The sequence below is a fragment of the Lissotriton vulgaris genome, chromosome 7 (genome assembly GCF_964263255.1).
Source record: "Lissotriton vulgaris chromosome 7, aLisVul1.2, whole genome shotgun sequence".
NCBI classification, from domain to species: domain Eukaryota; kingdom Metazoa; phylum Chordata; class Amphibia; order Caudata; family Salamandridae; genus Lissotriton; species Lissotriton vulgaris.
Window position 1 is genome coordinate 1679321349 of NC_141695.1, and position 16161 is coordinate 1679337509.

The 16161-nt window shown below is 49.5% G+C and overlaps 1 protein-coding gene across 2 annotated transcripts in view; it reads left to right on the top strand.

Moving 5' to 3' along the window:
- SLC2A4RG (SLC2A4 regulator) overlaps positions 1–16161 on the top strand; it is a 232860-nt gene that overhangs the window by 178690 nt on the left and 38009 nt on the right. For both annotated transcript variants that reach the window (XR_015297629.1, XM_086932759.1), the window contains exons 3-4: positions 14865–14974; positions 15629–15870. Coding sequence is in view for 1 of the 2 variants with exons in the window: in XM_086932759.1 (XP_086788885.1) it covers positions 14865–14974; positions 15629–15870 (352 nt within the window). In the remaining variant the exon portion in view is untranslated. The remainder of the gene's footprint in view (positions 1–14864; positions 14975–15628; positions 15871–16161) is intronic.

The following is a 16161-nucleotide window of genomic DNA, read 5'->3' on the forward strand; positions in this document are numbered from 1 at the left end:
ATGTTAAATATACTTGATGTTTAATGTGGGCATGTTAAATATACTTGAATTTTATGCAAGTATGAAACAGAAAGCGTTGAAGCATTTTATATTTTGGAAAAAATTTAAAGAACATGCACTTTGCTTTAAAGGTTTGTCAACACAGCACGATTGCACAATTTAATAGGATGAAGTAAACGGGCGGGAAAGGAAAGAAAGTCTGATAAATATTCGATATTATCTGCCACTTTTTATATTTTAAAAAAAAGGGTGGTGACAAATAATTTTCTACGGGTTATAGGGATTTCATATCACGTCCAACTTAATTGTTATAAAATGTTATTCCTAATATATATGTGTTTTTTAATAATGTTGCATGCGCATAATGAATTATTGATTTAACTACGCACCCAACAAACCCAGTAATAATGTATTCTTTTGAAATTGTTGCCTTACAGTTACCCCTGACGAAGGGCTCGTAATAAGCCCGAAATGCATTGGGTTTTTCAAAATAAAGGAATGCTGCTTTGAACACTTGTTTGGTTTGGGATCGTATTTCCGAAAAGGTCCGGATGGACATACGAAAATATGAGAAGTTTTCCTAAAACATAATATGGCATAACGTGGAGGAGAAGAACTGACTAAAGTTTGATAAAAATTTGGATTTAAATCGGATTAATTTGAACAATGGTAAAATGGAGAAAAAACGACTGGATCTGGCATCCATATAACGCAGTGCGTCTGGGTGTGGAGAGTCGATGAGGCTCTCCCCATATGTTTGAAAGTCCAGAAGGGCACATCCACGAAGCACCAGGACGTCGTGCCCATGTGAACTAGTAGTTCCAGCTGCAAGTTTCTGCAGCCCACACTGTGCACCCACCCACCACCGGCGTCACGAGTCAGGTGACCCGGTCAATAAAGGGGGCAAAGCGCACGTGCTCGGGGCCAATTAACCAGCCCACTATCCTGGTGTCTGTGTCCAGTTCTTGTACCTAATGCGGGCCTAGGGCCCAACACTACAGGTGTCTCAAACAAAAAAAAACGTTTTTTATGGTGTTATAAATACGGATGGGCATAGCTGGGTTTTTGAGAGTCCCCAGGACAAGTAAAGGCTTTTCACGAATTAGGTTTTAAATGTTATGAAGATGCAGCTTAATGCACCACCTAGTGGGCGCCAGACTCTGCACACCCGGCCTGCACTCCAAAGGCTGGTGTAATTCATAAGGGACTCGCCTCCGCAACTGCGACCCTGGCGCTGCTGGTGAGGCACCAGGGTGCCGTAGCACACAGTTTGGGTACTACTGCCATTCCATAAGTGCTAATCTTATAATGTCTCCGACGTACTGTAGCCCCAATTCCATATACGCTATCACAGAGGGGACATGAGGCGGGAGTGATAATCTGGGCAAAAATGTATTTTCGCTAACTTGGAGAAAGGTGTTATCAGTGTATCCCCAAAGCCAAGCCCCATAAGTGGCTATTGGTACAGGTCTGGCTTGGGGGCGTGGCTTAGCACGCGAAGCAAATGGTCGCCTGCGGGTAGAGCTCCGTGCCGAGTTCCCCTTCCCGGCGCTGTTATCCGGGACAGTTCTGACCTGAGACTGCCGAAAACCACCGGCGAGTGCCCCACTAGATCCGACGCGGCGCCTGTCCAGGTTTGGCGCAGATCGGACTTGCGAAACCGCACCGGGAGGTGCCGGCCGCCCGCGGCCGCGAAAGTCGCCACCAGCCCGGGCGCGGACCCAGGAAACACCGGGGATCCGGCAGACGCGGTAGGCCCAAAAACGGGGCCGACGCCAAACACCAGCGGACCACGCACCAATGCACCAGAGGCCGCCCACCCCCCACGACGGTGAGGAACTGGGGTGAGGCGACCGCACTAACACGGCCGGACATCCCGCCCACGCACTTGGGCGGATCGGCGGGAGTGCCCTGGAACTGGCGGTGGCCGCTAGGCCTGGACGCGCCTCCCCTGCGACGGGAGCTACACTGACCCACACGCACGGCGATGCGGAGAGGTGAGCGGCTGGGCCTTGGACACCTGGGGAGCTGGAGGTCAGAGGAGGTTGGGGCACACAACTCGGCACTCACCGGCAGCCACGCGAACCACGACACGCAGGACCCCGGTCACAGGCAGCACTCACTGGCTCCACAACGCAGTACGGCCTGCAACCCACTGGCGCCACCCCAGGCACACACCGTGGGAATAGCGACGGCCTGAGGGAACGAAGACCTGCACCGCCTGAGACCCGAGCGAAGCTAGACGCCGAGCGGCTGCCACACGAGCGGAGCCAGTCACCACGCCGGCACAGCACACAGCCCACATGGCTCCACACGGACCCTGAGCCCCTTGCCACAAACAGGCTCGTGACTCACAGGGGGCACATCGTGGAACCGCGCCGTACACCCGGCGACGCTCAGATATACCACGCAGCACCGAGGAGCGAGGCGCCCAACAATTGTCTACCCTCCCAGGAGAGAACGAGTGCCACGCAATCACCACACAGGCAGAGTCTACCGATACCGGTAGCCGAGTCCCCACCGGCAGCCGACGACCCTCATCCACCCGCCCGCCATTGGCCAGGCCGGGCAGACCCAAGCCGGGACAAGGAAAGCGGACTCCCCATCGGACGCCGATGTCTGGCGGGACCAGGGCGCGGACCGGCACTGGGGGCGCGAGGCCTAAAGGCGAAATGAACAAAACTGGCAAAACCACGGACCAGGACCAAACGGCAGCGAAACTCGACATCATGCTAGCAGCCATGGAGCGACTGGAAGAATCAATTCAACTCACACGCACCTCCCTGGCCACTAAGATCGACAGTGTGGCCATAGACCTCACGCATCTCCGCGAAGACCACAAAAAGCTCGCTGACCGCACCTCGACGCTGGAGGGAACCGTGAAAGAGCTCCAACCCCAAGCCAGCCAGGCACATACCCACATACAGGACTTGCTGAACCGAGTGGAGTTCCTAGAAGACCGGGCCGAGGATGCGGAAGGCAGGGCGCGGAGGAACAACGTACGCCTGGTCGGCGTTCCGGAGAAATGGGAAGGGAGAAAACCGGAGGAACACATGGAAAAATGGCTGACATCCATCCTGCCTGAGGGCTCACTCTCGCCTCAATTCGTGGTGGAGCGCGCCCACAGAGTCCCGACCACACCCCTGGCTACGGGCTCCAACCCAAGACCCATGCTCCTCCGTATCCTGAATTATAGAGACCGGGACTCCATACTGAGAGAAACGCGCAAACTTGAAGAGGTGAGAATCGAAAACACCAAAGTAATGTTCTTCCCGGACTACACCATACAAGTACAGAGGCAGAGACAATCCTTTCTAGCGGCGAAGAAACGCCTGCGCCAGCAGGGCCTACAGTACTCCTTACTATTCCCCGCGAAACTCAGAGTGATAGCCGGGGAGAAAACCCATTTCTTTACAGACCCAGATGAAGTGGAAGCATGGCTGGACAGTGGCACAGACACTGCCCCCAGGACCCCGGCAGCCCACACGAATGGACGCCAATCTGGCGGGAATAGGAGACGACGGCGCCCGAGGCAGCGGGCGCAGGGGCGCACGAACGGGCCAAGGAAGATGTCCCCCCCTGCCGACGCCACGCAGCAAGAAAAACAAGAAGCCCTCCGACTTGTGCGGGAACTCAGCCACTCCCCAGCGCCCAGCGACCCAACTGGCAGCGGCACACAAGACCTCCCAAGCGACGACGAAGCAATCTACGGAATGTCGGACTCTCCTGTGACAGATCCTGGACCAGATGTCACCCCCCAAACCTCGGAATACATCGGCTAACTGTCTCCCAGAACATATCCATCAAGACTCCCACAAGAACACTCGAAGGACCATCCGCGAGGAGCTCGCGGACCCAGACTGAATACGCCTGACCCGACGAAACCTCCGGAAAGCTGAGAGCCACGATTTGCCCTGGTGATGACCCAGCGGACACTGAGCGGCCGGCCCCCCATTCCTGTGGCCAGCCATCCTGCTGCACGCTCATCAAGACACGTAATGTATGGCACTAAATGTTGGTTTTGCACCTATAACTTTTAAGGTTGAGGCTGACTCGGGCCTCCACATACCCCCCGGGAAGGGGAACAACCCCTATACGATGATTCTACAAACACTTAGCCAGCTGCTACTGCTAGCACTGCACGGCCGCCCCCAGAACTGAACTAAACTTTGTTACTCTCCTTGAGAGCATGGACGGGAGCACGTTTGCCCACCGACCTTTTGGTATTTCGCATGTTTGCGATGTTCATTGGCTAACTGTTCTATTGGCCATGTTAACTGCCTGTTTTCCCCCTTCACAATACTGCAATGGCGTGCGGGCCAATCAATATTCCTTACGAACTGCGGGCGGGCGGGGGGTGGGACGGGGAGGCCGCTCTGGGGAGACCGTCAATACAAAGCAATGTCTGTGATCAACATATGCACATGGAATGTGAGAGGGATGCACACACCGTCCAGACGGTATCAAATATTCTCATACCTCAAACGCCACAACGTACATATTGCTCTCTTACAAGAGACGCACCTCTGTGCAAAGGAAGTCACTACCTTACGCCGCAGATGGCGTGGCCACCTATATGCCACACACCACTCTTCCTACGCTAAGGGGGCGCTGGTATGGATACGTCCGGGCACCCCATGGATAATGCAGGACACCTTGGTGGACCCCGGGGGGAGACATGTAGCGGCCAGGGGCAAGATAGACGGGAACCCGATAGTACTAGCCTCGATATATGCACCCAACACAGGGATACAGGATTTCTTAACACAACTGTCCAACACCCTGGCGCCATGGCATGGCATACAGTGGATACTGGGCGGGGACTATAACTGCACACTGGACCCTTCCCTAGATCGCTCCCGTCCTCCACTCCCTAATTCCCCAGCTCTTCATGCAGCGCGAGCCCTCCTAGATTGGTCCGTGCAATGGGACCTACTTGATGCATGGCGCAGCCACAACCCAGACGCCAGGGCCTACTCCTTCCACTCAGGGGCACACAACCTGCATGTACGCCTAGATAGGTACATGGTATCCAGAGACCTACTACCGGCGATACGAGACACGCAATACATGGGCCGTACGCATTCGGACCATAATCCACATTTCATGACACTCGCCTGGGAACAGCCGAGACCACCAATCCCCACCTGGCGACTACAACCAGACCTCTTGCTTGACGGCACATTCAGAACCTCGATAGGGGCACAAACAGCACAGCACTTCGAAGATAACAATAACACTGCCTCCACACCTCAGATAGAGTGGGACGCGTTCAAAGTGGTCCTGAGGGGGCTATGCCTCGGCACCCAAGCACACACCCGCCGACAGCTGGAAGCAGACCTGAAACAGCTAGAAAGGGATTTGCTGCACAAAGAACAAGAGGCGACGGGAGGGGACGATACAGAGCTGCTTGAGGCTAGGACGGAACACGACAGACTGATAGGCAGACTAAAACAAGTCAATTTCACTGCACACTCAGCACGCACACACCGCTACGGCGACAAGCCGGGCAAATTACTGGCCTGGCTGATAAGGCGAGAAGACCGCTCCGCCCCAGTAACGGCCATAAGCCCTACTGCGGACACCGTGGTATACACCCAGGCGGGCATACATGCAGCCTTCGTGGCACATTACAAGACACTATACCAGTCACAAATGGCCAATCCGCAACCGGACATCCAGGCATACCTGGAGGAACTCACACTTCCCGCCCCGACTGATAACCAACGAGAGGAGCTTGGAGCACCGTTGGTAGCGGAGGAATTACGTGAGGCCATATTCGCCCTCTCTAACGGGAAGACCCCTGGCCCGGACGGGCTGCCTGCAGAATACTACAAAGCATATTCTGACATCCTAATTCCCGAACTGCTCAGAACATACTCGGCAGCTCTAGACGACTCATCCTTACCAGCATCCATGAACGAAGCCATACTGGTATCGCTTCTCAAACCACACAGGGAAGGGACGCTCCTTGGGTCATATAGGCCGTTAGCCCTGCTCAATACGGACTACAAAATCCTGGCATCAGTATTGGCTCGTAGACTAGCGGCCCTGGTACCGGCCCTGGTACACAAGGACCAGAACGGGTTTGTCCCAACGAGATGCACCTCCCAGAATATCCGGAGGCTGTTCCGGGTGCAGGGATACGCAGCCCAGACGTGGCCAAGATCGGGTTGCCTGGTGCTGGACCTGGAGAAGGCGTTCGACTCTGTCGAATGGCCCTATTTATCGGCAGTGCTACGTAAATTTGACCTGGGTGATGACTTTCTAGAGCTGGTGGGCCTGCTATATGGGAAACCTGAGGTGAGAGTACGCACCGGGAAACTGGTCTCAGAGTCCATAAAGGTCAGAAGAGGCACCAGACAAGGTTGCCCACTTTCCCCATTACTATTCTCCCTGGCGATCGAACCACTGGCCGAACGGCTGCGCGCCAGCGGAGCACGATGGGGCATCCCGCTAGCAGACGGCACACATGTAGTGTCACTATACGCAGACGACTTACTCTTGTATATCAAAGACCTTGATAATGTGCCGCCGGAACTGTCGGACATATTCCGCACGTTCGAATCGATGTCAGGCCTCAAAGTTAACTGGGCCAAGTCGGGGGCATATTCGTTCACCCCCGACGCTCCGGACCCGGCACTCCACATTAATAATGAACGACTGCCATGGTACCAAACCACGTTCAAGTACCTGGGCATTCATATATACAGGACGCCCCCCGACATTCTGGACGGCAACCTGACACGGGCCATAACGTCTGTTCGAACACAGGTCGCCTTCTGGAAAACTCTCCCCATCAATGTGCCAAGCAGGGTAACCTTAACGAAGATGATAATACTCCCCAGGCTCCTGTATTACTTTGCCAACCTCCCACTCTATATCCCTGTCCGCATATTCAGGGAGCTGGAGTCCATGCTCAGAGATCTGATCTGGAACACAGGCAGGCCAAGAGTAGCACTGACGAAACTCTACAACCCGGTCACTGAAGGCGGCGCAGCGGTCCCGAACCTAGAGCTCTATTACCTAGCAGCACAGGTGCAATGGGTGGTAGCCTGGATTTCAGGCAGGAATCTCGAGGACACGGCTACGGCCACAGACATCCTTTCCCCACTGCAGATACATACCTTATTCCACCCGCTGACGAGCCCTAGGAAACACTCGCAACTACATGTGGCTGTGGCCACGAAATGTTATGACAGATGCTTACGCCTCACTAGAACCACCATACCGTACGCGCCAGCGTTACCACTCCTGGGCACTCCCAAGGCCACGTCAGTCGTGACAGAGGCGGCACTGGCACAGTGGACCCACGCAGGCATAGAAACTATGGCAGATTTGTACGCAGATGGCGCTTTACTTTCTTTCGAGGCACTGACTGCTGACACGGGACTGCCCGCGGGACAATTCCTGCAACATGCCTCAATACTGCGGACACTCACGCAGAAATGGGGGAACATCGCTGACGAACCGCCCACACACCAGCTAGTACAGTGCATACACGTGATGGGCAACGGGACACATGTGGTACACTGGCTGACACAGGCGCTACTCTCGCACACTCAACACACATTGCAACCTCTCCGGGACAAATGGGCGGTGGACAGAGGGAAGGCATGGACGGACAAGGAGTGGGCGGCGATACTCTCAGGCCCCCGCAACATTCCCCGTAATGCACGCTTCAAACAGATCCAATTTTATGTCCTACACCGCGCATATCTATCCCCGGACAAGATAAACTTGTACTTCCCGGGCACGGGAGCCAAATGCCCGAGGTGTGGCACGGAGGGAGCAGATCTCCTCCACATGCTGTGGCAATGTCCCCAGCTTCGGGCATACTGGCACTCGATACTCACGCTACTGAAACGATGCACGGCAATGCCGATCCCGTTCTCGTGGGAGGCGTGCCTCCTGGGCCTCTTCCATAGGACCAAACTAAACAGGGTGCCTTCCCGCTTCTGGGACCTTGGCCTCATCACGGCCAAAAGACTCATCACAAAGCATTGGAAGCGGGCGGCACCACCAGCGGCGGAACACTGGCGCGCTTCGCTAGATAACTGGGCGAAAGCGGAAAGCATATCATTACATAATGAGGAGACGGCGGGATTGCGTAAATACCCCATAGCGGCGCTCTGGGACGATATGATCCGCTCCTTCCACAATGGACCCCAGGCACCAGACACTCCGGAGAGACGGACACCCCCGGATGAGGAACATAGCGATGACCAACACACTCCAGGCGCCGCAGACGATAGACACAACGCCCATATACCTGACCCCTAGGCACCCCCTCTTCTTCTTCCCCCCCCCGGCACAGCTGACACGCCAGGATAGCTGCCACCCTCTTGCATCGCCAGCATAACTCCCGAACATGCAAGGTCAGACACGAGACTGCTGAAACACTACCACCGGGCCCTCCCCCCCTCTCTCCTCCCCCCCCCCCCCCCCCCTACCGTAGGCCCCACCAATTGCTGCACCGCACACCGCACGACCCCAAGTTTGACACCCCCTTTCCCGTTGCGCTTTTATTGAAGTTGCTTGATTGGCAGGATACAATAACTAAGACAGCATGATCACGCACTGTTTGAACGTTGACATTCTCAGCGAAATGTTGTGATATAATCTGCGGACTAATCCATGATCTATGTGTGCATTACTTTGACTATTGAATCTACATACATCGAGACTCTGTATGGAATATGCTTGTATTTTTTTTTCTCCTTTGCACTGAATAAAAGATATATTTAAAAAAAAAAAATTGGTACAGGTCTGGCTTTATATATAGTAGTAACAGGGTCTAAAGGCATAGAACCCAGCTTTGCACAGAATTTAAGCAGAGGCTGTAGCTTGTTCAAATTGAGTTACTCTTTCACCTTTCTCAAATGTTTCCATGTACTTGAGCTCTCAAATAGTACCCTAAGATGAGTAAAAGTTTGTACACATTTAAGGGCCGTGTCATCGATATAAAACAGAGTTACCCTACTCCGAGGGCGTCCGCAAATCATGGCAAAGAATTTAGTTTTATTAGGGGACATAAAAGCAACAAAGGTGTCTAAAAGCTTCTGAAGGCTCTTCGCCATTCTTGCCATAAACACACAGTGGTGTGTGTACATTAAGACTGTTAGCTGCCGAGACACCATCCTTAGAAGATTAGCTGCTACATCCATCAGGGCACCATCTAGATCGTTCATATAAAGGATACAAAGGAATGGGGTCCGCACACAACCTTGTTTGACCACCTTCCTAATTTGTATATAGGGAGTACACTCACCATTTATACCTGATGCTACATTCTACGTCTGCGCGAAGCTGGGAAAGATGAATCATTTTTGGGTTGGCACTTTTTTCTATTAATATATTCCAAACATTTACCCTAGAAAAACTGTCAAAAGCTGCACTTAAATCCATAAATGCTAAAACGACATCCCTCTTTGACAGTCAAGTACTTGCTGATATTTAAAGTGCAGATTTAGGCACTGTTAAACAGTGCCTAATTCGCTTCTTAAACCATATTGTGCCATAGTTAAAATTTTGCTTCTCATTTGCCCATGTTTCAAAATGATCCAGCAAAATTATACCCAAAAGTTTTGCAGTGGAATTAACAATATGGGTTGATAATATTGGGGATCGCTCCTGCCCCCCTTGTTAAAGATTGGCACGGTAATTGCCCTAGACCAGCACTTGGGAGGGCCGGCACATACAGCACTTCGTAATACATTCACCAATATTGGTGCCCATAGAGTTGTCTTTAAACGGATCAACTGAGACCCCATCAGTCCTGACGCTTTATTGCTGGGAATCTTTTCAAAGCGGATATAACCTCTCCAAGAGTGATTACAATGCCCTCTCGTGCTCGAAGCTTGTGACCTACCTTGTCTTGTTGTTTTCAGAGTAATCCCACTCATTTGTGTCATACAATTTGGCAACATTTTCGACCCAAACATACTTCAGAATGGTCGTGCTAGTCAAAGAGCTATTTGTGAAAAAAAGAGGCATTAACTAACTTTCAGAATTGCGTCATATTGTTTGTAGCACAAGCATCTGCCCGTTGGTCCCAAGTCTCCCTCCTGGCCTCATCCTTCCTTACTTTGACAGCTTCTTTCTAAAGAATCCTACTCTTCCTTATTTCTGTTGGAAGCCTAGGTACACTGGTCAGGGCTTGTTTAAATAGGTTAAGAGCCCGAGTACATGTCTTGTCAAACCATTTATTTTGTCTTTGGCCCTGACAGGAGTTGGGTAATAATTGCTCCGAGGCCCTTTTACAAATCTCATGATAAGCTCCAAATACAACACTCGATTTAAGTTCAGCCCTTAAACGCTTGCCATGATCCATCCGGTTGTCCAAAAGCTGGGCTAGGAAGGTCTGTTGGTCGATATATCTCCACTTGCGACACCCCCCTCCCCAATTTCTTGTATACTCAATTGGGCAAGTCGTCTTGTTATTACGTGCTGGAGGCAACCCCATGGCAAGGCTTAACACAAGTTGATTGTGATCACTCCGATGACACTCAAGTATGAGGAACTTGTAAACTCTCCACGCCTAAGCTTTGAAAAGTGCAATAAAATCTATCACAGACGCCTTTCCTCTACTTGTAAATGTTACCTGATTCAAGATCTCCTTAGTTTGCATATCGGTCCTAATTATAATACCATAACCTGTCTATCACCTGATTCACTGCATTGCCACACAAAGTATGCTCGAAGTTCAAAAAGTTGCAGAAATCAGACCCCACTGCTCCACCGGCTATCATCGGAGATGGGACATAGTCTAAGGTTGGAATCCCTTCCACCATAAGACCACATAAGCCACATTTATGTCCGTTAGAATTACTTCTAGAGCAGAGGCAAGAGAATCAATAGTTCGTGTATTACTATTAACACAATTATTGTGGTAAAAATATTTAAATATCATTGAAGTTTCGCCACTCGGGAATTGTCAATCTATTTGAAAGAAAGGAGAGTCCAAATAAGTGTTATCTTGACTGGCAGCGTGAGTTTTCCAAGAGTTAATAGTCCCCCACTCTGATGGCCAGACGATGCCACAGTTGCAGGTGAGAATACATAGTGAAAACCATTTACGTGTACAGTAGACAATAGCCAGTTCTCTTGTAAACATACAGCATGCTTCTCAGATATTAAAGACACCCAGTTGCTATCATTCAGTTTTCTGCTGTGTCCCACAATATTCAGAAGAGGCAGGACATATCGCGTGCCTGTTGCTCCCTCGCAATATTCCTGAAGAGGCAGGACCTATCGCATGCCTGTTGCTCCCTCGCAATATTCCAGAATAGGCATGACATATCGCATACCAGTTGCTCCCTCCCTTTAGAGACAACGGGGGCCTGACCTCGATCCAAAGAAAGCTTAACATTATCAGGTACATTGTATCCTGAGTCTGCTGAGCAAGTGAGAGCAATTTCGACTGGAAAGATTATGGGATTAGTCCAAATTCGCTCACTATCAGTCTCTGGGACTGATCTTCTCTCTTCAGGGCACGTAGGCTGGGGAGTGTCTCTGCAATGAGTCCCCTGGAGTAATGCGAGAAGAAAGTCTCTCACAAATAACAGTATAGCTTAGGATTGTTTCCTTAGTCCTTTTCCACAGGGGAAGCACTCGTATCAATGACCACAGACCCAACTAGTCAGTTGACATCTTCGAGAGCAGCAAAGTGCTTTTTAGTGGGCACGGAACAGATGCTATTGATTTGTGAGTTTTTAGTTGAGTAACCGGGTCAATCCACCTTGGCTTATATTAGGGTAATGGGACTGTAGTAGCTGGTAAGTTATAATTAATTAATTATTGGTGTAGTAACAGCGTAGAGACACCAATTAGGATTCAAATAATTCGTTTTTGATGGACAAGCCACAGAATACATCAAGCAAGGTTGTAAGTTAAAGTCTCAATGCCAGTACAACAGATTCAATCCGAATGCCGAGATTCTGTTGGAATGCCATGACACATACAGAATACATAACCTACTAAAACTCTAAGAATATCATTAATTAATTATAACTTACCAGCTACTACAGGGACCAGATACATTCTTTGCGGGAGTCCCTGCAAACCACCAAGTTTGTGTAAAAAAAACTCCACCAGTTTTGGGTCCGAGAGGTTTGTTCCAACCCAAGCGCCACTTTCCATCTTGGGGCTTTTCCCCGCCCAAATGAACTCTGCACACACCTTTAATTGCTCTGGCTAGGGTATTTTCTTCAGTATTTCTAAGTGTAGAGCTAAACCAATGGCTTGACTTGTTCTTCAGCTGCAGGGTCATTTCAGTTTGGCATGGGCTCAAAGCCGGTACTTTATTCAAAACTACAACCTGTGGGCTACATTCCGAGGGGAAGTGCAGGGTATGTAGTTTACCATCCATGTCAGTTGGAACAGTGTTCACCATGACCAGCAGAGAAGGGTTACTATGATGTTGAGAAAGACCATCCACTGAAGCCTGTGATGAAACATCCGGGATGTTGCCCTGCTTACAGCCTTCCTCGTCATTTTTTCTCCCCACGGGAATTGAATTCAGATTAGCAGGGGGGCGAAATTGAGGCCCCATCTCCGCGGGCAAACCAGGCGTCTTGTGATTTTGATTCTCCTACCCCAGCAGTTCTTTTAATGATTGATCAATACCGTGCAACGCTGATGTCATTGGGGCCATCAGTTTTTGCGAGGGCACTCTCTATCTATCCAAACGACCCTCCATTAACAGATATATTTACATTGCCCCTAACCCCCGCCTTCTCATGTATTTTATCATTAATTAGAGGACTCGCCCCAACTCCCAGCTTTATTACTCTCCTGGAGCGTGTTCTTTTGGTTGGGCTCGCACTGAGCGCCTGTTGCCCGTCATTTTATTCGGCGGGGAGACTGTTATCCGCAGCTTCTATGACCTTAATGTTTGCATTCGTCTCAGAATGAGGCTGCTGCTCCTGCGGCACGGGGGCAATGTCTAGTTCCTCCGAGTGCCCACAACAGGTGAACTATTTACACTGCCCCTTTTCCCCTCATCAGTTCGAGTAATCTTGGCTGTGTCTGAGCTTGGTTGAATAACAGTATGCTCATTCGATATTAGCATTGTCAGAGATCTTCTAGTAGCCCCCAGCCTCTCCTCCACCGAATTAATCTATGACCGACATGGCAGTAGTCAAATAATTGGTAATTACGCCTTCTCTGGTAATCTTTTATGGGTGTCCATCCTTTCACTTCATTGCACTCTCTTACACTGTCACAAACAACCTTGTTTTGAGGCCATTCATTTTCTTAAATGTATTGATATGCTGACTGGTCTCTCCTCACTGACATGCCTTGTTCCTCTGTTAGATCTTTTGCACCCTACTTTATAGACGAAAACATGGATAGGAGTTCATTCCTTTCCACATATAATTAAGCGTTTATGGATTTTTTTTCTTCCTAGTCACATCACAGACCTATATTTTAGGCTTGCTCATTTGTCTCGTTTAGTCTTGTGGTCGAGTTCTCAGTAACATTAATCTCACACAGTTCTTAGTAATCGCCTTCTTTACATTGTGTAATTTTATGATTTCCCTTAAATGAAATATTTTGTCATCACGCTTGGTGTGGACAACCATCTCTGGTTCTCGTGATCTATAAAGTGTATACTGCCACAAGTTATGGGCCTTAATGTCCGTCCAGCCCTTCTGTACAGCCATTGCCTGTTCCTACCTCCTGCATCCTTCACGTTTGTGTCACATAGTTTTGCCTATCGGTTATTGAGCTTTGGATGGGAGGTGGGAGTTATGGGAGAGACTGTATGGATTGGGATTGTCGCATCTACTTGAATATATATTTGATTTTCTCCCTGATTCTTTGGTTAATTGTGAACCATTGTAAACGATGAGCCATACAGAATGGGCTTCGACCTAGCCAGTAATGATATAGGTTCAGGTCAAAGCGTTACAGTAAACAGCTTGGGCCTGTATTATTTACAAGACCCTTTGACTTAAATTCTACAAAATAACCTTGTCTCCGGGCAATGTTATTCCCATGACGGCACGTGGTAGAAAAGTAAGCAGCTGATGCAAACCCCAGCTACATTGCTAGTACATTTTTGTTTTTTACGTTTAGAGAAATATAAGCCCCCACCGTTTACCTATCTGCCTTTCTCATAGGGCAAACCACGGCTGGATGGTCATTGCAGATGCCGCCATGCACCACACATTAAATTTGGCCTTTCTGTCTACTGCGTTCCTGGAGCGTTAAGTTATACAAAATGGAACCTTGTTATCCTTGGCAGTTACAGCCAGCAGTTGTGTGGACATCAGCCCCAGCCTAGACCTCCCTCTGTAGTACAAAAGAGAAGATGCCAAGGCCATTTTGAGAGAGGTAGAAAATACCTTCTCAGTGGCAGTTGATGTAACCGTGAACCTTGCTGTCGCTGGATTTCAGCGGCATCCTCCGGTGCAAGGTAAGCTTAGGAGTACATTGTTTTGCACTTCACATGGAAATGGAGTGCTAGGCATGCACTTCAGGGGTGAAGCAGTGTTTGGCCAGCATGTGACTACAACTTGGCAACAGCTCTACAACATATCAAGTATGAGACATTGTGGTCTTAAGGGCACAGCAGTTCATCACCAGAAAGCCCTTTTGTGGTGCACAAGGCTGGTGCCAACAACACATGCTGGTAGGATATGAAGCCTGCCTGCACCTGCAGCCCTTCAATGTCAAAGGAGCTTTCATATCTCAGATCTAAATACTAATGGTAGTCCTACTACTTGAATGTCAAAAAATGTTTTTCGAATAAAGATGCAACAGTTTGGAAAGTTTTATTTTTCTTTTCTCTCTACCCCTTTATCTGAAGAACTACAGCTTATGATGCGAGTAAACTTTGTCTCTCTTTATGCTCCCAGGAGGCCATCGGAAAAAGCTGACCTCGATGAAGTAATCGCTGCTGCTGTTCTCACCAGCCTGTCCACCAGCCCCCTGCTGCTGGGCCAAGGGGCAGGCACTTGCACTACAGGTAAGAATTTGAGTGAATTCAACGGGTATGGTCCCAACTGCACAGTTCAGGAAGTTTCAGAACTCTCCTTCGTTCCCAGGGGCCACGCTGCTTGAGGTTAAAGGTGTTTTGAAGTTGAGTCGCCCTCTGTACATGGTGTATCTATCTGTACATGCATCCAAGACCTAAACCTTAAAAGCCGGATTAAAAAAATCTAATACAAAACCCCCAAAACGTAAAATTGGTTAAAGCACTACTCTAAAGATTAATTGAAGAGAGGATGTGAAAGCAAAACACCTCAAATGTGTATCAAGCTCTCTAAAACATGGAATACTTGAGATACATAAAAATGTCTAAATTGAGACTGCTAAAATATCTCCTACCCTAAAAGGTAAAATGTTTTAAAATTGCTTTAAACAAAATCCCTAAAAATAAAGCGCACTTTTTTTTTTAAAATTAATCTTTTTACATTTTTGTGTTGGGTTTTTGGTCTCAACCTCTTTCTATGTTATGTGATTTTGGGGCCTTCTGTTATTTATTTTGATAAAGTAACTTGCATGGTGTACACAGGGCAGCAGCCTCTGCTCTTCTTCCCCAAAAGGATGGTCCTAGAAGATACATTTCTGCCTCCCTGCCTCTTGGTGATTGTCATGCCTTGTTCTTGTTCCCCCTCAGAGCCATGCAGCAAAGTTTCCAAGGAGGCTGCTTTGAATTCATCAAGTTGCAGCAGCAGTACCAACAGTGGTGACTGGAACTGGGACTTTCAGGGTGACCCGTCCATTCCATCAACACCCTCGCCGCCAATGTCCACCGAGGTTAGCAAGACCTGCTTGTCATCCGCCCAGTCAGATGACGGAATAGAGGACACTGATGCTGCCCATTTCCTCTTTGGTGACCCGATTCCCAGAAAGAGGAAGGTAAGTGTAGGTCATTTCTCTGTAATGAGCAGTATTCTGTTTTTCTGTACAGTATCACCAGCACATGGAGATCAGCACCACCACCACGAGTCTAGTGCTTCTAGGGAAACAGGGTTGCAGTTTGCATGTCATGTTACCGACCTCTATTGTGTATTCGTCGGATTAGTAGAATGGCTTTGGAAATTGAGTCTAGGTATGTATGATGCAGCGTGTTTGTTAGGTGGGGTGTGCCACACGTGTTTTGGGACGGAATAGAAACGTCGTCAGCGCTGGAGCATTCCTGAAGAAAGC